At 43.9% G+C, this 23,223-nt stretch overlaps 1 protein-coding gene across 7 annotated transcripts in view; it reads right to left on the bottom strand.

Moving 5' to 3' along the window:
- The window catches only part of TTBK2 (tau tubulin kinase 2), a 195,799-nt gene that overhangs the window by 93,321 nt on the left and 79,255 nt on the right, over nt 1-23,223 (bottom strand). For all 7 annotated transcript variants that reach the window (XM_039536222.1, XM_039536218.1, XM_039536219.1 and 4 more), the window contains 2 exons: nt 16,332-16,405; nt 181-321 (listed from right to left, as the gene is read on the bottom strand). In XM_039536222.1, coding sequence (XP_039392156.1) covers nt 181-321; nt 16,332-16,405 — 215 coding nt within the window. The remainder of the gene's footprint in view (nt 1-180; nt 322-16,331; nt 16,406-23,223) is intronic.

Consider the following 23,223-nt stretch of genomic DNA (forward strand, 5'->3'; position numbering starts at 1 on the left):
CCAGTTGCAATCTAGCACAAATTAAATAAATTTTGCAATGCCAACTTGAAAGATTCATATCTAATTCTCTTCCCCTTCTAACTTTTTCAAATTAACATCTAATACACTGCCCTTTCTTCTTAATGCTGTCAACTAAAGCCCACATATTCATTACTGGTTTTGGCTTAAGAAGGAATTTACTGGTTTAATGTCTCTGTGCAGGAATCCCACAGAGTGAATGCTCTCAATGGACTCAAGAATCTGCTTTCCCAGGCGCAGGGTGGTACTCATGGTGAAGGTCCCTCGAGACTGGCTCCGACGCAGATCTGCCAAATTCCGACCCTAATCAAAAACATAAGAACATTTTCAGGAGCAGTCCCAAAAACAGTATTCACAGATAAGTAAATAATGTATTAACGTTAATCTTAAACTGAGTCAAGGTGAGTGAGGTAATATCTTATATTGGACCAACTTCTGTTGGTGGGAGAGACAAGGTTTCGAGCTTACATCTCTCACACCAACAGAAATTGGTCCAATAAAAGATACTACCTCACCCACATTGTTTCTCCAATATCCTGGGACCAACATAGCTACAACACTGGATGGTTTTCTTAAACTGTTCACAATGGAAGTCTCAAGAAACGCATCCTAGAACTCGCCCCTCACCCATTGTACTCTTCGAGGACACCACATCTCATAGATGAATAGTTTCCAAGTCCAGAAGGGACCATTATGATCATGTAATTTGAGATCCTGTATAACACATGCCACAGAACTTCCCCAAAATAATTCTAGAGCATATCTTTTAGAAAAGCATCCAATCTTGATTTAAAAATTCAGTGATGGAGAAGGTGTTCTAAATTTATATGCAAAATTCTCTAAATATTTCAGACATTAAATTTAGAAGCTGTTTTTGAAAATGTGACTCACTGTTTCTGATTCCAGATAACCTGAATCACACCAACTTGGATCTAGTAGAAAAGTGATTTTGGCATATTTGTCAGTTATGATGAGAGCTGGACAACATTTATGGGGAGAAATTGCAGTTTCGGTCCATCTAAAACTATTTGTAAATTTACATTTGAGTTCGCAGAATAGTTTTGACCAAACCAAATAATTTTGGAAATGTCCAAACAATACGTTTCATGTTGACCTAACTCAACATTTTCCATTTTAGATTTTGGGCATTTTGATAAAAACAAAGGAGGACTAGATTCAAAAGCGGCTGGAGGTGGAGAATGAAGAGGTGGTCTCCTCATATCTTTTAGCCCAGTGATTAAGGCACTCACCTGGCATGTGGGAAATGCAAGTTCAGTTCCTCTCTCTTTCTGATGTGAAGTACAGATTTGAACTTGTCTCTCCCACATGCCAGGTGAGTGCCTTAACCACTGGGCTAAAAGAGATGAGGAGACCACCTCTTCATTCTCCACCTCCAGCCGCTTTTGCCCTAACCACTTAGCTATGTGATGTTCTGGAGAGAGTCTATGAATTTGCCACTATGAATTCAAATGGATAGTCTTGAAGCCAGGGAAAAAGGGTGAGAATGACTCTAGTCTGGTAGTTAGAACACTGACATAGGATATGGGAGACACAAGTTCAAGTCTGTGCTCCAATGATTATTTAATTATTTATAAGTTTTGGAACAGCTTCAACAGGAGAGACTGTGAAGGCCCCACATTGGACTATTCCATAGCCACATAGCTAAGGTACTCTACTGCACTGTGAGAGACCCAAGTTCGAATCCCTTCTCCATTTCAGAGAGAGGGTGGACTTGAACGTGGCCCTTTCACGTCTCAGGTGAGTGCCCTAACATTGGGTGAACAGTCATGAGGAAAGTGGAACCACCTCCTTTCCCTGCCATTTTGTGGAACTAGTTTTCCTTAGCTTTTTCAAATTCACCGAAATAGAAATGATAAAATCAGAGTCAGAACAAAACACATTTTGTTTCAACTCATCTCAAAGTTTAACTTTTCAATTTGCTAAAAATTTTGAAAGATCTTCTTTTCAATTCAACCTGAAACAAGAGATTTTTTTATTTTTTTGAATTTCCAGCAAAGCAGCTCTAGTTAGAATAGAGTCTTTTATCTGTAACCTTCTGAGTGCCTGGCAGCCACAGAGAATAAAAACACAACACGAGTTTTCACAGAAATCCTTATATGCCGTTCTTTTTTAATATCCAAGTAGCAGAATGACTAGCAATGTGTATCAGAGTCTACTGCTTTTTCAGGTTCTTTTAAATGTCAGGACATTTTTCTCTAAAGAAAAGTCCCATCATTTTGAGTCTCAGAGTGGTAGCCGTGTTAGTCTGTATCAGCAAAAAGAACGAGGAGTACTTGTGGCACCTTATAGACTAACAAGTTTATTTGGGCATAAGCTTTCATGGGCTAAAACCCACTTCATCAGATGCATGGAGTGGAAAATACAGTAGGAAGATATATATATATATATATAGAGAGAGAGAGAGAGAACATGAAAAAATGGGGGTTGCCATACCAACTCTAAGGAGACTAATCAATTAAGGTGGGCTATTATCAGCAGGAGAAAAAAAATGTTTGTAATGATAATCAGGATGGCCCATTTCAAACAGTTGACAAGAAGGTGTGAGTAACAGTAGGGGAAAAATTAGCATGGAGAAATAGTTTTTAGTTTGTGTAATGACCCATTGTAGAGGTGTGGGACTCACCCCTGCAGTGCCTCCCGCTGGCACGCCTGGGAATTAGCTTTGTCCTCTGCAGGGCGCCTTCTGCCGGTGGTGTCCCGTCCATCATCTGCTCCTGTTCTAGTGGCTGGCTGCAGCCTCAAAGTCTAGCCCCTTTGTCACAGGGGCCAGCCACAGCCTGTATCAGGCCACACTCTTCCTCAGCCAGGTATAGTGCAAGGCGAAGGGGGGGGACCCAGGCCCCCCCACTACTCTGGGTCCCAACCCAAGGACCCTCTAGCGGCAGCCTCCCTGCCCTCCTCCTCTCCCCTTATCAGACTTGTCCCTGGGCCACTTCCCCTTTGGCCCTGTGCACCCGCTCAGCCCTTTGTAGCCAGGCCTGCAGCCTGGGGTTTTCCCTGGCTGGAGCTCCCCAGCTCCTTCTGCCCTTCCCCAGCACTGCTCTGTCCAAGGTGCTACCTTCAGCCCAGGAGCCAGTCCTCCTCCCTTGGCAGTCAGGGAGAGACTCCCCTTTCTCCTGCTAGGCAGCCTTTATATAGGGCAGGGGTAGGCAACCTATCGCACGTGTGTCGAAGGCGGCATGAGAGCTGATTTTCAGTGGCACTCACACTGCCCGGGTCCTGGCCACTGGTCTGGGGAGATCTGCATTTTAATTTAATTTTAAATGAAGCTTCTTAAACATTTTAAAAACCTTATTTACTTTACATACAACAATAGTTTAGTTATATATTATAGACATATAGAAAGAGACCGTCTAAAAACATTAAAATGTATTACTAGCACACGAAACCTTAACTTAGAGTGAATAAATGAAGACTCAGCACATCACTTCTGAAAAGTTGCCGACCCCTGTTATAGGGCCTAACCCAGCCCTGATTGGTTGCCTCTGCCCTGCCCTGATTGGCTCCTAACAGGCCTCTGTTGATTAGCTGCCAGCTTGTGCAGTGTCAAAGGCCTGTTCCAGCCTTTTTCTCAGGGGGTGGGGCACCACTCCACCACACCCATCCACTCCCAGTCTTTATTCAAGCCTAATTTAATGGTGTCCAGTTTGCAAATTAATTCCAGTTCTGCAGTTTCTCATTGGAGTCTGTTTCTGAAGTTTTTTTGTTGAAGAATTGTGACTTTTAGGTCTGTAATTGAGTGTCCAGGGAGGCTGAAGTGTTCTCCAACTGGTTTTTGAATGTTATAATTCTTGACGTCTGATTTGTGTCCATTTATTCTTTTGCGTAGAGACTGTCCAGTTTGGCCAATGTACATGGCAGAGGGGCATTGCTGGCACATGATGGCATATATGTGCAGGTAAACAAGCCCCTGATGGTTTGGTTGATGTGATTAGGTCCTATGATGCTGTCTGTGGACAGAGTTGGCAACAGGCTTTGTTGCAAGGATAGGTTCCTGGGTTAGTGTTTTTGTTGTGTGGTTGCTGGTGAGTATTTGCTTCAGGTTGGGGGGCTGTCTGTAAGCGAGGACTGGCCTGTCTCTCAAGATCTGTGAGAGTGAGGGATCGTCCTTCAGGATAGGTTGTAGATCCTTGATGATGCGCTGGAGAGGTTTTAGTTGGGGGTTGAAGGTGACGGCTAGTGGCGTTCTGTTACTTTCTTTGTTGGGTCTGTCCTGGAGTAGGTGACTTCTGGGTATTCTTCTGGCGCTTTCAATCTCTTTCTTCACTTCAGCAGGTGGTACTGTAGTTTTAAGAATGCTTGATAAAGATCTTGTAGGTGTTTGTCTCTGTCTGAGGGATTGGAGCAAATGCAGTTGTATCTTAGGCCTGGTCCACACTAGGACTTTAATTCGAATTTAGCAGCGTTAATTCGAATTAACCGTGCACCCGTCCACACCACGAAGCTATTTAATTCGACATAGAGGGCTCTTTAGTTCGACTTCTGTACTCCTCCCCGACGAGGGGAGTAGCGCTAAATTCGACATGGCCATGTCGAATTAGGCTAGGTGTGGACAGAAATTGACCTTAGTAGCTCCGGGAGCTATCCCACACTGCACCACTCTGTTGACGCTCTGGACAGCAGTCCGAGCTTGGATGTTCTGATCAGGCACACAGGAAAAGCCCCGGGAAAATTTGAATTCCTTTTCCTGTCTGGCCAGTTTGAATCTAATTTCCTGGTTGGACATCGGGGCGAGCTCAGCAGCATCAGCAGAGGAGTTAATGCAATCTCTGAATAGAAAGAGGGCCCCAGCATAGACTGACCGGGAAGTGTTGGATCTGATCAATGTGTGGGGCAAGGAGTCTGTGCTTTCGGAGCTGCGCTCCGAAAAACGGAATGCAAAGACCTACGAGAAGGTCTCCAAAGCCATGAGAGACAGAGGATGCAGCCGGGATGCAACGCAGTGCCGCGTGAAAATCAAGGACCTGAGACAAGGCTACCAGAAGACCAAAGTGGCAAACGGACGCTCCAGAGCCTGCCACCACTGCCCCACCAGTGACCGTGGACTCTGACGATGGGATAGTGTCGACGGCCAGTTCCTCGGCGATGTTCGCAGACGGGGAAGATGAGGAAGGTTTGTGGAGGACGAGGCAGGCAACAGCGCTTACAACGCTGGTTTCCCCGACAGCCAGGATCTCTTCATCACCCTCATGGAGATCCCCTACCAACCCTCCCCGGCCGTTAACCCGGACCCTGAATCAGAGGAAGGATCAGTCGGTAAGTGCTTTAAACATGTACACTTTTATTATTAATGGAACAGGAATCTGAACTATGTGAAAAGGAGGTCTATATATATGGGGATAGAACAGAAATCCTCCTGGGAGATCTCCACGAAGCTCTCCTGGAGGTAATCGAAAAGCCTCCGCAGGTGGTTCCTGGGGAGATCTGCCTTATTGGGTGCTCCGTGGTAGCACACTTTTCAGCGCCAGGCTTTCATGAGGTGTTCAGAGAGCATTGCCTCCCCGAGCATGGCAGCATAGGCCACTGGTTTGTGCTGGCTTTCACGCAGCATGCGCTCTCTATCTCCTTCAGTGACCCTCCTCAGGGTGATCTCGCTCGGAGACTCCTGCATCTATTTACGGGAGTTACTGTAATGTTATGCCTGGTCCAGAGTATTTTCAAAAAATCTCCAGACAGACGGCATAGCAGAGACTCAGCACGCTGCTGCGTGACAAGCGTAACGGAAAGACAAAGAATCAAATGGACGCTCATGGAGGGAGGGGGGACTGAGGACGCAAGATATCCCACAGTTCCTGCAGTCTCTGAAAAGCATTTGCATTCTTGGCTGAGCTCCCAATACCTGTACGGTCAAACACATTGTCCGCGGCGGTTCAGGGTATAGCTTGTCAATGTACACCCCCCATCCCCAGAAGGAAAAGGAAAATAAAACGTCTCTTGACTCTTTTAAATGTCACCCTATGTGTACTGAATGCTTCTGGTAGACGCGATGCTGCAGCACTGTACTGTAGCATCCTTCCCCCCCCCCCCCCGCCTCATGGGTGGCTGACGGTACAATATGACTGATATCCATCGTCATCATCAGCCTTGCGATAGATGGTGTAGTGCAATACGACTGGTACCCGTCCTCATCATCAGCCCATAAGTAGACAGCCTGCTAACCGTCTTCATCATAGCAACAGGGGGCTGAACTCCATCAGCCCCCACCCTTTATGTGTAAAGAAAAGATTCTGTACTGCCTGGACTGTCATAGCAGCAGGATGCTGTTCTCCTCTCCCCCATACTGCTTAATGTCCTGTCTGGACAATCATAGCAGCTGGAGGCTGCCTTCCCCTCATTTCATTTCACTAACAAGTCACTGTTTCTTATTCCTGCATTCTTTATTACTTCAGCACACAAATCAGGGGACACTGCAACGGTAGCCCGGGAAGGTTGGGGAAGGAGGGAAGCAACAGGTGGGGTTGTTGCAGGAGCACCCCCTGTGAATGCCATGCAGCTCATCATTCCTGCATAATCTGACACGGAGCAGCTGTGCTCTCTGGTTCTCTGATACACTGGATCTCTACTACACTTGCCCCATATTCTATGCAGGAATTATTCTATTTTTACATACCATAAAGGAGGGATTGACTCGAGGAGTCATTCCCAGTTTTGTCTTTTGCGCCCCCGGCTGATCTCGGCCAGGGGCACCTATGACAGCAGCAGAAGGTATAATGCAATACGACTGGTAACCGTCATCACATTGCCAATTTACAATGGCATGGTAGATGGTACAGTATGGCTGATAACCATCTCTGCTGTCATGCAAAAGCAAATGAATGCTGCTGTGTAGCGCTGCTGAATCGCCTCTGTCCGCGGCATCTAGTACACATACGGTGTCAGTGACAAAAGGCAAAACGGGCTCCATGGTTGCCACACTATGGCGTCTGCCAGGGTAATCCAGGGAAAACGGGCTTGAAATGATTGTCTACTGTTGCTTTCCCGGAGGAAGGAATGACTGACGACATTTACCCAGAACCACCCGCGACAATGATTTTTGCCACATCAAGCACTGGGATCTCAACCCAGAATGCCAAGGGTCGGGGGAGACTGCGATGGGGTGGAACAGGGGCAGAGTTTATGCTTTCCAGATTGCCTGCAGCAGGAGTGCGCACGAGATAAGTGCTGTGCATGGTCTTGTTCAGAGACAGACTAGACTGTGTTCATTGTTCGCAGAAATGTATCTTTGCAAGGAATTCACTCGCTTTTTCCCATCACACAGCTTCGACTGTCTCCAGATGTTCGCTGAACTTCTCAGCTGCTCCCGAGCCGAGGAGGACCAGCAGAGCCAGTGGAGGGAGACCCTCTCTCTGTACCAGCACTCACACAGCGAACGGGAGGAGAGGTGGCATGAGGAAGACAAGCAGGCGACTCAAACACTGCTTGGACTAATGAGGGAGCAAATGGACACGCTCCGGCACCTTGTGGATGTTCTGCAGGACCACAGGCAGGAGGACAGAGCCCCCCTGCAGTGTATCTGCAACCGCCCTCCCCCGCCACAAAGTCCCATTACCCCCTCACCCAAAATAACCAGAAGGAGGGGCGCCAGGGGCCGTGAAAACTGTCACTGCACCCCAGCAGAGTGCTCAAGTACCCAAAAGCTCTCATACCCTCAATTTTGAGAAGTCCTTCCCTTCCTGACTCACCCAAGCCCCAATCCAAGTTTCATCCCCTAACTGTCTAGTTAATTATTAAAAATACTTTGCTGTTAATTACTGTTTCCGTCATGTGGGTTTTTTTTTGTTTTTTTTTTTACAGAAGACTGTGTTTGAAGTGGGGTGGGGTGGGGAAGGGGGTTGGTAATTGCATAGGGCAGTCACCTTTACCAGGGTACAGACACGGGGGCAGGATCAGCAGCAGGTCACACACACAGTGCAGTCAGTAGGCACCCTGGTTGGTATGGGAGGTAGTTTCCAGGTTCTGTGTGGGTGGGGGGGGGGGATGTGACTTTGTAGCGGGGGAGGGCGGTTACAGATCTTATGCAGCGGTCCTTGTCCTGGACCACAGGGCCACGCAGCAGGGGAATCTGTAACCGTCCTCCCCCACCACAAGGTCACATAGCCCCCGCACACAGAGTCCCAAAAAGGAGGGATGGCAGGCTCCGTTGAAACAACCAGTCCGGCACTGCGGACCGCTCTAGGAGCAGGAGCCTGTCATTCCTCGAGTTCAGAGGCGGTCTTTACATCACCGCACACCCTACCCAGCACAGTCTGCGTCCCAGTTTCAACCCTTTAACGCAAAGTCATTAATAAAGAAACCTTTGTTAAGTAACAATGGAACATGTATTTTATTTTTACACGTGTGTTGGAAGTGGGGGAAACGGGGTATGTAACTGCAGAGGATAGTCAACAGTAACTGGGTAAAGAATCAGGGGCAGGTTCAGCTTCTCTGTAAAGAAACTGAACAGTCACAGGTCACGCTGCTCGCTGGTACTTGAAGAGTTCCTTGTCGCTGTGCAAGGCGCCTGTATAGGGCTTCATGAGCCAGGGCATTAGCGGGTAGGCTGGGTCCCCGAGGATCACTATAGGCATCTGCACATCCAACAGTTATTTTGTGGTCTGGGAAGAAACTACCTTCCTGCAGGTGTCTAAACAGACCACAGTTCCTGAAAACACGTGCGTCATGAACCTTGCCCGGCCACCCGAACGTTGATGTTGGTAAAACGTCCCCTATGGTCCCACCAGTGCTTGCAGCACCATTGAAAAGTAGCCCGATTTCTCAGCAGCTGACTGTGGAAGAGGTGGACGATAAGGTGCGAGGAGGTGAAAACGGCCATAACTGCAGCGGGCTCCATGCTCGCAGTGCTGTGGCGTCCACGCTGTCACTGACCAGAAAAGTGCATGAACAGATTGCCCGCAGGCGCTTTCAGGGAGGGAGGGAGGGCGTGATTGACGGTTCAATGATGACAGTTACCCAAAACCACCCTCGACACATTTTTTCCCCCCAGCAGGCATTGGGGGCTCTACCCAGCATTCCAATGGGCAGCGGGGACTGCGGGAACTGTGGGATAGCTTCCCACAGTGCACCGCTTCCAAAGTCAACGCTTGCCCTGTTAGTGTGGACTCACAAAGTCAAATTAGTGTCCTTAGTGTGGATACACAAATTCGACTTCGTACGGTCGATTCCACAAATTCGACTTAAGTTGAATCAAACTACTCTTGTAGTGTAGACATACCCTTGGAGCTTGGCTGTAGACAATGGATCGTGAGATGTGGTCTGGGTGAAAACTGGAGGCATGTAGGTAAGTATAGCGGTCAGTAGGTTTCCGGTATAGGGTGGTGTTTATGTGATCACCGCTTATTAGCACTGTAGTGTCCAGGAAGTGGATCTCTTGTGTGGACTGGTCCAGGCTCAGGTTGATGGTGTGATGGAAATTGTTGAAATCATGGTGGAGTATCTCAAAGGCTTCTTTTCCATGAGTCCAGATGATGAAGATGTCAGTGTAGCACAAGCAGAGTAGGGGCATTAGGGGACGAGAGCTGAGGAAGCGTTGTTCTAAGTCAGCCATAAAAATGTTGGCATACTGTGGGGCCATGCGGGTACCCATAGCAGTGCTGCTGACTTGAAGGTATACGTTGTCCCCAAATGTGAAATAGTTGTGGGTGAGGACAAAGTCACAAAGTTTAGCCACCAGGTTTGCCGTGACATTATCAGGGATACTGTTGTAGTTCGTCTTTGTGTGGAATGTTAGTGTAGAGGGCTTCTACATCCATAGTGGCCAGGATGGTGTTTTCTGAAAGATCACCAATGGATTGTAGTTTCCTCAGGAAGTCAGTGGTGTCTCGAAGATAGCTAGAAGTGCTGGTAGCGTAGGGCCTGAGGAGAGAGCCTACATAGCCAGACAATCCTGCTGTTAGGGTGCCAATGCCTGAGATGATGGGGCGTCCAGGATTTCCAGGTTTATGGATCTTGGGCAGCAGATAGAATACCCCTGGTTGGGGTTCTAGCGGTGTGTCTGTGCAGATTTGTACCTGTGCTTTCTCAGGGAGTTTCTTGAGCAGATGGTGTAGTTTCTTTTGGTAAACCTCAGTGGGATCAGAGCGTAATGGCCTGTAGAATGTGGTGTTAGAGAGATGCCTAGCAGCCTCTCGTTCATATTCCGACTTATTCATGATGATGACAGCACCTCCTTTGTCAGCCTTTTTTATTATGATGTCAGAGTTGTTCCTGAGGCTGTAGATGGCATTGTGTTCTGCATTGCTGAGGTTATGGGGCAAGTGATGCTGACTGGGAGTGGATGGGTCAGACACAAACTAAAAACTATTTCCCCATGTTAATTTTCCCCCTACTATTACTCACACCTTCTTGTCAACTGTTGGAAATGGGCCATCCTGATTATCACTACAAAAGTTTTTTTTTCTCCTGCTGATAATAGCCCACCTTAATTGATTAGTCTCAGAGTTGGTATAGCAACCTCCATTTTTTCATGTTCTCTGCATATATATATATATCTTCCTACTGTATTTTCCACTGCATGCATCTGATGAAGTGGGTTTTAGCCCACAAAAGCTTATGCTCAAATAAATTTGTTGGTCTCTAAGGTGCCACAAGTACTCCTCATTCTTTTTATCATTTTGTTAATCCCCATTTTAACCCCTTTCTACAGGAAAGAAAGGTTAGTCACCTTTTGTAACTGTTGTCCTTTGAGATGCACCGCACATGTCCATTACATTAGGTGCGAGAGCAACTCGTGCACCAGTGCTGAAGAGTTTTCATAAACGGTACCCTGAAGGGCGGCCACACCCATGCTCTGGGCTCCTCATAATCCAAACAAGAAGGCATAAAGGGAGTAGCCACATTTCCCGCTCTTCAGTTCCTTCACACCAGACCCTTAGATGAACAACTGATGCATTGGGGAAGGAGGGAGGGTCATGTAATGAACATATGTAACACATCCCAAAGAATAACAGTTATGAAAAAGGTTAGGAACCGTTATTTCTTCTTTGAGTGACTGTATATGTACATTATACTAGGTGACTCCCAATCTCCTATGGAGATGAGGCTAGGAGTCTTACTGGAAGAGGAACTACAAAAGTACTTTCCTACATTAGCATCTTCCCTTGATGCAGTAGCAATCACTCAATGTCTAGCAAAGTTGTGGATTGGACTGCATTGCTGTTCTGCAAATGACCACAATGGGATGTTACTCAAATACTGTGGGTGCTGAGTGAGCTCTGGTTGAATATGTAGACAACTTTTCTACAGGACTAACACCCATGGCATTGTAACACATGACAACAGAGCTGGTGACCCATTTGGACTGCCACTGCACTGTTGCAGGATGACCCCTCATTCATTCTGCAAAGGAGACAAATATAATTGGAAAGAGAACCAAAAGGGCTTTGTTCTTTCTAAATAAAAAGCCACAAACGTTTTTTGAACATCCAGCAGGTGGAGCTTTTATTTGCCCCTATGACTCTGTGGCTTTGGAAAGAAAACTGGTAAATACATATACTGATTGAGATGAAAGTCAAACACTATTTTGGAAATAAACTTGCAACGTGGCCTAAGTTGTACCTCATCCTTGAAGAAAATAGTACATAGAGGATCCATTACTAGGCCATGCAGCTCTCTTAGAAGACATGATGGCTACTAAAAAGGCCACCTTAATTGAAAGATGCCACCATGAGCAAGTGGCTTACAGTTCAAAAGGGGAACCCACGAGGGCAGATAACACTAAGTTCAAATCCCACTCTGGGAAAAGGTCCCTAATGTGAGAACAGTCTATTTAGATCTTTTAAGAACCTAGTAGTCACTGGATTAGAGAAAACAGTCCTTCCCTCCTCCACTTGAAACACTGATCTTAGAATAGAATAGACTTGTTGAGGGACCACTCATGATCCAAGGTGAAGGACCTGCGTAGTTTGTCCACTACATCATTCTGAACCCTCGGCAGGTGTGATGCTATGAATATCAAGCAATTTTATATATAGAAGTTCCTCAGCCTGACTGCCTCCTGGCACAGGCTGTCTGATCTGGAGGCCTTCTGATTAGTGATGTAGAACACCACTGTGGTGTTGTTGGCTGGTGCTTAGACAGTTCTGCCACATATATATGGCAACAACATGCAATAGCTTGAGAATGTTTATGGGTAGGCCTCGTCTTTGGAGTGGACCACAAGCCTTGAACCTACATGGCTCCCAGAGGCACTCATCACTCTATGTCTGAAGTGTCCATTACCAGTTATGGAAGAAAGGCAGGTACAAAGAAACTCCCCTGCACATCTTGTCTTGGCTCCTCCACCAACCCAACCAGGGTAAGATTTTGCCAGGGATACATATTAGACTGTCCAGGTGATGTATATGGGGGTGGTATACTGACTTAAGTCATGTTTGTAACCCCCTGAGATCCAGCCTGGCATGTGGGGTCACATATGTGCATGCTGCCATATGAAGATGGTTCTTGAAGGATAGGCAGATGTCTCATATGGCTAGACATCTTGAAAGCAGCAGAGAGGTCCTGGCTAGAATTGAATCTAGGACTGCTCTGATTAATTCTATCCTTTGGAGGGGTGATAGACTCAATTCCTCTCTGTTCATTACCAGGCCTAGGCATGAAAACTGGTGGAATGTTTGATAAATACTTCCCTATACCTGCTGACAGGAACTCCTCACAGCAGCCAGTTGTCCAGGTAAAGATATTCTTGGATGTCCCAGCAGCAGAGCCATCACAGCCATGCACTTAGTGAAAACCCTCAGTGCAGATTAAATGCCAAAGGCTAGAACTGTAAATTGAAAATAGTCCCCTCCTACTACAAACTTTAGACATTTCCTGTGGACATGGTGAATGGTCATATGGATGTGGGAACATGCATTTTTCAAGTGAAAGGCAGCAGATCAATCTCCCAGATCTAACAAGGAATAATAATTGTGAGGGAGACCATGTGGAATCACAACTTCTTGATGTATCTGTTTAGGTTTTGAAGGTTCAGAATGTGCCTGGGACATTCTTTTGCTTTGGGTATTGGAAAGTATCATGAGTAGAATCCTCTTCCTTGATACTGAGAGAGCACTTCTTCTGTGGCTTCCAAAGAACATAGAGTCTGCACCTCTTGTCTCAGAACTGATTTGTTAGATGGTTCCCAAAAAGGGACAGGGAAGGACGACAGGAATTGGAGGGTATATCCTGATTCCACTGTGCTGTAGCACCTACTTCTTGGAGATGATGGATTGCCATGCACTTAAGAAATATGACAACCCACTCCCAAAGGGAGGAAGACAGTCTGCAAGATCTTATATTGTCGGTATGCTGTCCTTGACAGAAGATTCAAATGGGCTGTTTAGAGAGGTGCGGCTGCCCGGATGAGGGGGAAGTCTCCTCCTTTCCTGCTTGTATGCCCACTTATACTGATCCAGGTGTCTACGCCAACCGTACTGCTGACTTGGTGGAAGCTGAGAACAAAACTTCAGTCTTTTGGGGATTGGTGACTACAGACCCAGGGACTTGAACACTGTCCTATAGGGTTTTTTTTTAAATGTATGCAGTTAATCATCTGTTTTCAAACAAAGCAATTCACAGCCCTAAAAGGAGAGGTCTTCGATAGTCTGCTGGACTTCAGTGAGAATCCTGGAGCCAAGCTGCACAGTGCATGGTTACCACCATTGTCATGACTCTGGCAGCTGAATCTGGCTGCATCCAAGGAAGCCTGTACTGCAGACCTTGCAACTGCATAGCCTCCCAACTCTCCCTCAAATTTTTCTGACAAAGAGATCCAATTTTTTTGTGTCCTTGTCCTTAGGAGTCACTTTTGCTCTACCATAGTGGTGCTTTTCATTTACGACTGCCAATGCTAGGGATCCCTATGGAATATGAAAAAACTGCTCAGATCCCTGAGATGGAACCTGGTACTGGGTTCTGGGTACTTTGCCACTGGCATGAGAGATGATGGAGTTTGCCACAACATTTTATTAGGCTGCATAACTTTCTCATTTATAGGGAGAGCAACTTTCCCTGATGTAGACAGGTGTAAAATGTCTATGAGCTTCTGTGGATTTTCTTCCACAAGCGTCATTTGTATCCCCGGGTTGTAGCCATCCTTTTCAGGAGCTCTTCGTAGGCCTTTAAATCATCTGGTGCTGAGAAAGGGTTTCAATACCAGTGCTTCTTCCAGAGAGGAGGTGGAGTATGTATTCAAAGAAGGCAGGCTAGAACTCTCCTGGCGCTGGTCAAGAACTGCAGATGTAGAAGTCCTGTCTAAAGCCAACAACAAGCCATTCTGATTCTCACCTCATCAATGACGGTCAGAACCAGGATCAAGAGGCCCATTGATACCACGTGGGGAGACTTCATTGCTAAGGGATATATTTCTGTAATGTAGCAGCTGCTGTGTACCGACTTCCTGCAGTCTGTCGATACTGGGTGGAGAAGCTCATCTTCTCAAGGACTGATTTCTGCAGTGCATCTGGGATGATTATCTAGACTCTGGAGGCATCCGCCACTGTACCTAGTAAGGCCAATGGTAGGGCTAGTACAGTTCTGAAGGACAGTCATGCCTAAATCAGGCCCTCAATTGCCTCGGTCTGCTCTTATCAGGACAACTCACATGTGAGGGTAACAATGACTCCCTGTTGTGGGAGATGTAGGAGCCCACTTCAGAGTCTGAGGAGGAATATGAGTACTCTGCCGGCCAGGGAGGCGGAGTACCAAACAACATCATCGGAGATCAGGTCCAATATCTTTGACTAGACTGCAGTACCAGTGGCAACCTCAGTGGCTCTCTGTCTATCGGTACTATGCACTGAGGCGGTGGTTGCTGATGATCTCAGAACCAGCTTCACAGTAAAAGGATGTGGTACTGGACACCGGCATGGGAAGCAACATGTGCATACTGTACAACAGCCCTGGCAAGACACTACTGGTCTGAATAACTGGAAAGAGCAGTACCGAAAGGCTCAGCCACGTAGGCCTCCAGGTCAGTACTGAAATAAGTGTTTGCTCGGTGATAATAAATCCTCTTCCTGCACCTGCTCTGAAGAAATATCCAGCCTTTAAGGTCCCAACTGGGGAACTGGAATCAATGGCTCTGCACTGATTGAGCCACTAGAAAGAAATACCAAGGCCAGCAAGCTGGAGGATCCACTCTATCTTCAGTACTGGAGTGGGTCACGTCTGCAGCTAAAGAGTCCTGCACTGAAGACTTTGATACCATGGAAACTGTTCCTTTCTTTGACTTCAGATGCTGAGAGGGCTCTGAACACTTATGTTTCTTCAAGGAGCATCCTGGTGAAGGAGATCTCCTCCATTCCCTGCCTTCCGGTAAGGCAGGGGAGTGCTCCTGGATGGGAAGGAACTCCCTCTATCTGACCAAGGCAGTACCAATGCCAGCCAAATGGAGGCCTCCATAAGGATATACCTGAGGCATTCTTAACTTCTTGGTTCTGCTCTTGAAGCCCTGGCAAACTGGACATGTGTCCTTGATGTGACCCTCATCAAAAAACTTGAGGCAGCAAGAGTGACGGTCACAGTCAGTTTGCAACACCCTGAACAAAGTTTAAACCCAAGGGACCAAGGCATAGGGTCCCCCAATATTGGGCAGAGCTCTGAGTTGAGAGAGAGAAAAGAAAAGGAAAAGAAACCCAAAATGAGTACCATTCAGAAGCAAAATACTTACAACATGTTCACAAAGGAACAACTGGCAGCATGCTCTGACAACTGATGGTAAGAAGGAAGAGAGAGGAGGGTAGTGTGGCTCCACATTCTATACCCTTGGTTTGAAGCACAAGGAGCTCAGGGCACAGGCATGGCCACCCCTACAGGTACTGCTTGGGAAAATTCTCCAGCACAGGTTCATGATACATCTAGTATAACTGACATATACAATCACTCAGAATAGGTCTTCTGATCCTCTGGATTGAGTCTTAACCTACACAGGAAGTTTATCATCAATGTATTTTCATTAGTGAAGTGATCAAAAACTCATATTGAAAAAACTAATCTATTCCAGAAGCAGTTGGGCACATCTTAAGCTATCTTCCAACTTCAAGTAAAGTTTTCAGAGAGATGTAAACTATCTCAGAAAACATCACACCTCTCTCACTAAAATATTCAGTCTGTTCTGAAGATCTGTGAGATTTCTCCTTCTTTCTGGCAGAGGATGGTAACAATATGAAATATTCAGTTTACCTTGGCTCACCACCCCACTATAACAATAGCCTGTTTTCTACTACCCACTATGCTCTAAAATTTCACCGTTATTTTTTGCTAAATACATGCTTGGGGAAAAAATAAATCCTTAAAATCTATTTAGTTCAACTCACCTGCAGCTGCATGACCACATAGTTAAATCTGTCATTCCTTCCACAGCCAATGAATCTACAGACATGGTCTTTTCCTGAGGGGAAAAAAAGAAACAAGTTAGCCAACAACAACTAATTTCTGTCTTTCTTCATTTACATGTCTAGTAAAATACGAAAAAAAATGTGCCTATGTATTACTCTAAGTGCCTTTAACAAACTTTTAAAAAGGCATTCACACTAAAACAGTAGTGAACCCAGTGGCAGTTCTGCCTCCAATGAAACAAAACTCCCTTCTGCCACAAACATCAGCTCCCTTAGTAGTGAGGAATGGTCTAGGTCAGGGGTCCCCAACGCGGCGCACGCCAGGGCATCTAAGAGTGCCCGCATACTGGCTGGTGGACGAGCATCCGCCAAAATGCCACCGACAAGCAGCGTCATCCAGAGGTGTCGCCGACAAAATGCCGCCAATTTTCAGCGGCAACACCTCTCGATGACACTGCTTGTCGGCGGTATTTCGGCAGCAACACCTATTGACGTTGCCGCTTGTCGGCGGCATTTCGGCGGATGCTCGTCCACCGCCACAGTCCTCCGTGGCTCGCCATCTGGCACCCGCCAGACGAAAAAGGTTGGGGACCACTGGTCTAGGTATACTTAATCCTGTCTCAGTACAGGGAAAGAACTAGATGACCTTTTCCAGGCCAACATTTTATGATTATAAGTTCTTCAATATTTACTGCACTATGCCTACAATTATTACCAGGACACCTGAGAGTCCACCCTCCATCCCACATGGCTACAGGCTTTGAACAGTGTCCCATATACTCACCTTCCTAAAGCAAGCATCCCTGAAGCAAGTCAGACACAGTTCATACTTTTATGAATATCTTTATGGGAACTTTTTAGGGAGTTTCTGACTTATCTTTTTCTATCTAGTAAGCCTTTAAATCTAACAATATCCTTCTCATTTGTTGTTTATCAGTGGCCTAAGCCAGGGTACCATTGACAGGCACCCCCTCCATTTCTGCTGAAACATTGACCATAATCAGTAGAAAGAAGAATGGACAGGGGAGACATTTTCAGATCTTCTCAGGATTCTGAGGCCAACTCACAAGAGACAATGGACTGGAGGAAATGCATGCTCGAGGAAAGGCTGAAGAAATGAGACATGCATTGAGAAGCACACCAAACATAATGCAGTGCCTCAAACAAACTCGGATACTGAAAATCATTACAGAGTAAAATGTCTGAAGATTGACACCCTAAAGCCATTGCAATGTATGGGCAATTCTATGTTCCCTGGCCATGTGCCATAAACACACAACCCAGGCAAGGCACCAGCATAGCCCATGCAGAAACCCTTCCACTCAACCCCAGCAGAAAACAAGAAAAATTATATGAGTACACGGACACTGACATGTGGTTCATATAGAAGCATTTTCACTGTGCACTTTGTAAATATTTTTAAATACTTCAATTGTTGATTACTGTTCAATAAAGTTGCATTTTGTGAAAATAATATTTACTTACTTTGTCTTACAAAATATCATTTTGATCCCCAAAAGAAGCATATCTTCCATCTTGGGTTTTAACAGTACATGTACAATTCATATAGAAGCAAAGTAAAGTTTTTCATAAATACACAAAATAGCACACAGCAGCACACTTTCATGCTATGACACACTATTCAAAGTACACTCTCAAAGCTTCCTCAGCCATACAGCATCTCAAAGTCCTCATGTGACTGCCCATGTATCTGGCTATTCAAAGTCAGCAGTCTTTCCACTTACCCCTTTCACCCTACAGGCAACATTTCCTCCTTTGCTTCACAAATATTATGTAAAACAGTCAAATGCAACATGCAGAAATAACAGTAAGAATATTTGGCTCAATGAGAGCTAGCCTAGTCACTCAGGACATTTCCAGTATCCTTTCAATTTACTAAATGCACATTCCCCAATTATCCTGCACCTGCTCAGGTGGTAGTTACATTTTTCTTTGCTGCTGTCCAGTTAGTCTGTGTATGACTTCACGAGCCAGAGAAGCAAAAAGGTAGGCTGGGTCCCAAAGAATCAGTATTAGCATTGTAATCGAACACATATGAATGTGCCAATCTGAGGGAAAAGTTTTTGTTTCCATCCATTCAAAAAGTCTTTTATTCCTAAAGATGCAATCATCATACACCTTCCTGACCAGCCAACATTAATGTCCGTGAAATATCCCCAGTAATCCACCAGCACTTATATAACCATTGAAAAGTACCCCTTTCTGGGGCATGGTTAAACCAGCAAACAAGATGGTGGTTTAATCCAGCTCTCTGCAATAAAGGGGGAATAAATGAAAGCAATTTAAGAAGATAAAAAGAAGCAGCCACTCTGAATCCACTGATCTGAGCCATAAATACGAATAACCACCCATGAAGCCAGCTTTGAAAAGAAAAAGAGAAGAATGAAGAAAACTTGCAGATCTCAGTCCCAGAGAGCAGCCTCAGGAGGAGAATATCCAGCAACAGAATACAGTACCACCAGCCTGCAGAACATATTAAAAATGACTCTGCAAGCTTAGAGATGTTGAACTGGACCCTCATTATCCTGCAAAGAGAGAGTAGGTGAGTGCAATGAACTTAAAAAAAATAATTAAAATTGTACTATTGTGGCTGGGGGAGTAAGTATGGCAGCAGCCATTTGGAAAGGTCAGACAAACAAAGGGGGAGTGTGGCAGCAGCCATCCTGAGAGAGAGACAACAAGAAAAAAGGAAAGACAAGAAGATCTGGATGTTCGGGAAAGGAAAGAAATCTTCCAATACAAAGATCAGTCGTCCCCTGTCCATCCGTCCCCTCCAAAAAACAAAACAACAACAAAACTCAAAGACATGGCCATGAAAGAGAGTAACTCCCACTCCAGCAAACAAACTATGCAAGTGGATGGAGAATCACAAGTCACTAAGACTTACCTGGAAGATCTACTGTTAAAAATTGAAAAGATGAATAAGGAGATGAAGGATGAGTTCTAGGCTTACATTAAAGATAAAAAACTTTAATTAATGAGATTAATGGAAAAATATCAGATGTGGAAACAGGATGAAATGAGCCATCAGACAGCATGATTAATCTAGATCAAAGAATCCAAATAACTGAAAAAAGAGAAAAAGAAATAGAATTACAGCTGGAATACATGGAAAATAGAGAACGCATGACTAACATAAGGATTAACGATATTACAAAGGAAACTGAAGGGAGAACTCTGCTGAATGCATTGAACGATATTGTCCATGAGATATTAAAAACTGGGAAATAAAGACTGCATTCATACTGAACAGGCTCACAGATCCCTTTTCCCCAGGGCCTCAGCTGGCTCCTGACCAAGAAGTGCGATCATTTATCTACACTACTATCAAGACAAGGATAAAATACTGAGGGCAATGAAGAGAGAGCTGAACCATTAATGATTCTTAACCACCCCATAAAATTTTTCCCAGATCTGGAAACCTCAACCCTTAAAAAGCAAAGAGAACACCACCACAGTTCTTAGAAAGAACAATGTAAGATACAAATAGAGGTTCCCATTTAGACTGTCCTTTCAATGGAAGGAAAGATGCATGTCTATTTCAGATCCAAATGAAGGAAAACAGGTACTTCTAGACATGAGAATACGCAAATCAGCTCAAGAACAATCTGAATGGGATCAAGGGCATCAGTCCTACAGGTCACCAAGACATCACTGGGAAGCAGTGAGATCAAAGAGAGCCAGAACAGCTCAAAAAGATGCATCATTAAGACAACAGGACAATCATGAGAGTAGAAGAAAGAGTCCTGATCCAAAAGAATAATATTAGTATATGGGCTATGACATTATAATAGATAATGGATATTATATCCATGAGGTTATAATGATAAAGGTGTATTGTTAAATGGGAACTGGGCTGTATAGCTTGGAGGATATTTTACTCTATGTGAATACAGTATACTTAATGGGTAAATATTATAGTTAATTGAATGTTGTGATTTATATTATGAAAAAAAGTTAACAAAATAGGAGACCCAGATCTCCGCAAGTGAAGCAAGTTTGATTTTAGAGTTGTCACAAACATTCCAAAATTTATATAAACTGGAGAAGGGTCATCTGTAGTGGAAAATTTTAAGACTATATGAACTCAGAGATGGTATAATAATCTCATAATGCCCTATGTTTAATAAGATTTAGATAAAGATTGGTTCTTACGAATATATAAAAAAGACACCCTCCCCAACACAATAGGCTACTAATACGTCCATGAAGGAAGGAAGGTGAGCTCAGGCTTCCACAGCTAGAAGGGACATGGTGACAATGGGGTCAGGGCACAATAATATAGGTGTTAAAGAAAGATAAAGCAATATATGTGGTAGTGTTAAAATTATTGTGTATATGATGGGAACTATCTCTAAAATGTCTTATTTAAAGAAGAGAAGCAAATGTAATAGAGACCTGGCATCTAGCTGGAGGGTCTCACTGCCTTTAACAAAGAGTAATATACTTGGTGACAGAAGATGTAGTACTCATGGGTGAGTTAATGTCATTGCTAATGCACATTGTTAATGTAAAGGGGATGAACAATCCAACAAAGAGGAAAGAGGTATTCTGCTCACTGAAAAAAAGGATTTTCCTAGTATAGTCTATTTACAGGAAACACCCTTGAAGAAATATGATGATAAACACCCAAATACTTCTTGGACACAGCTATTGTACGTCTCTCCAGGGAAATTAATAGGAGAACAATGGCAATTCTTTTTACTAAACACTTCTCTTTTATTGTTTCAGCCCAACTCATAGATATGGAGGACAGATATATTTTAATTAGGCTTGGAAGGATTAGATTTTTATTGGTAAAATATTGGTAAACATCCATTTCATTGTACCCACACAAACCAAGGGAAAAAATATTTCCATCAAGAATAATCAAAATGTACAGATAGGCAAAGTAAGAAAAATGCTGCTTGAGAACTTATTAGAGTTTGATTTAAAGATATTTACTTTTCATATGTTGACAATTTGTGTTTTAATGGTTATAAAGCTTTAACATTTTGAATCTCAACATCTATTGTCATTAAATAAATTGTCTGACTCCCCCATGGTCTCATTCTCCCCAAATAATTTTCCGTAACTGTGAAAATTTAAGTCAGTAAAAATCTAAAAAAAACCCAACCCTAATTTCCATAATTTTGCACAATTGTGAACATTTAATAAGATAAAAATCAGAAAAAATGCTTAAAAATAACAAGTATCCATCAAAATTAAAACAAATACAAATTGAATTCTGAGAAGGCTAATTTTAATTAAGGGGCCCTAGGAAGTTAATTAAGGGGCTCTAGGAAGTTTCAGGGAAGGGGATATTATCCTGGGGGAGATTTTAATGAAGTGCTTAATTCCACTTTGGATCAATTGAATGTTCACAGAGGGCATTCAAGAAGAGCAAGTGCAAATTTGTCATATCACTTAGAAAATAAGGATCTGGAGGATGTCCGTCAGATGAATGTGGATGTCAGGGACTATATGTATTATTCTGCTACTCATATATCTTATGCCAGGATTGATATGATTTTAGTTCTTGCACCTTGGCTAATTTGGTCAAAAAAGCTAATCTAGGATTTATAAATTGGTCTGATTATACCCCTTCTTATATTAGAATAAAAGATTGAATGGATTGAGTGGAAAAACAAAGGACCTTGGCAATAGAGTAGTGCTTTTCTGTATAATCCCATTTGAATTAAAAAACTGGTAAAAAATCAGAAATATATAGAAGAAAATAATAAGGAAGAGATCAATTAAAGTATTTTCTGGGAAGCTGGAAAGGTAGTAATGAGGGGGATCCTTAAAAATAAAGCATTATACCTCAATACTGAGCAATAATGGAACCCTGGCCATACCACTCCTTCTTTCCCCTGCACCCCCCCCCTTTTTTTATTTTATTTTTTTTTAAATGAGAGCCAGGGAAAAAGTCAGGTAAATCATTTTTTAAACACTGTTACCCAGAAGAATTAGTCATCTTGTTATGGCTGAAAGCATTATTTATTAAGTCCCAAAATCAGTATTTATATATAACAGCTCTTTGTAAGAAAAAGTTTGCAGCAAATTTCCCGAAATACAACTGTGTAGCTTCTCTGCTGCAGTTTGCAGCTAATGAGGTCTCAGTTCAAATATTTACAACTTATTTTGTAGCAGCTGTGGTATTCTGGAGAAGCATATTTGGAGATGTATTACTGCATTTTGCTTTTTCTGCCAAGTGCAATACAGGTGTCCAAAACCTTGACTGCCCTGGGAAACCACTTTTTAACTGGAGTAATAACTCTTTCCAGCCAGTTTGACAAGTGCTTCTGAAATTAACTTTTATAACAATTTGAGGAAATGGTACAGTGTGGACAGAAGCCCTATTGACACAGTTAAAACAACTGAGTTTTACAGCCACTGTTACACTCTGATGTGGTTGAACCTGGTTCTAAAGCCTTTTTTTTAAATCAGATTAAGAAGAACCATCTGTTTTAGCAGATTTCATTTAAAAAGCAGAGATAGGTTTAAAGAGTTAAACAGCACTCTGCAAGCAAAAGTTAAGACATCTTTGTTTCTTCTGATGGGAAAAGAAGTGCTTCCAAAATTATCTCAATCTTTGCTGGGCTGATGGCCAATTCCAAAGGAAGATTGTATATATCTGACCCCTAGATAATCTATAAGATTTTGTATGGAAATAGTTTTGAGCTCAGAGACCTGGCCAGGGACTTTGTGGATTTCATCTTTTCCCAGAACTTGTCTTCTGAAGGCATAGACCCTCAGGTCTGAGTCAGACAAATTCACAATTTTAGCCTGGGCCTTCACAGTAAGACTACAACTCCTGAGCCAGGAACATCTCTTAATGGAGACAGATGTATACAAGACCATTGTGACT

The sequence above is a fragment of the Mauremys reevesii genome, linkage group 4, assembly GCF_016161935.1.
Source record: "Mauremys reevesii isolate NIE-2019 linkage group 4, ASM1616193v1, whole genome shotgun sequence".
NCBI lineage: Eukaryota > Metazoa > Chordata > Testudines > Geoemydidae > Mauremys > Mauremys reevesii.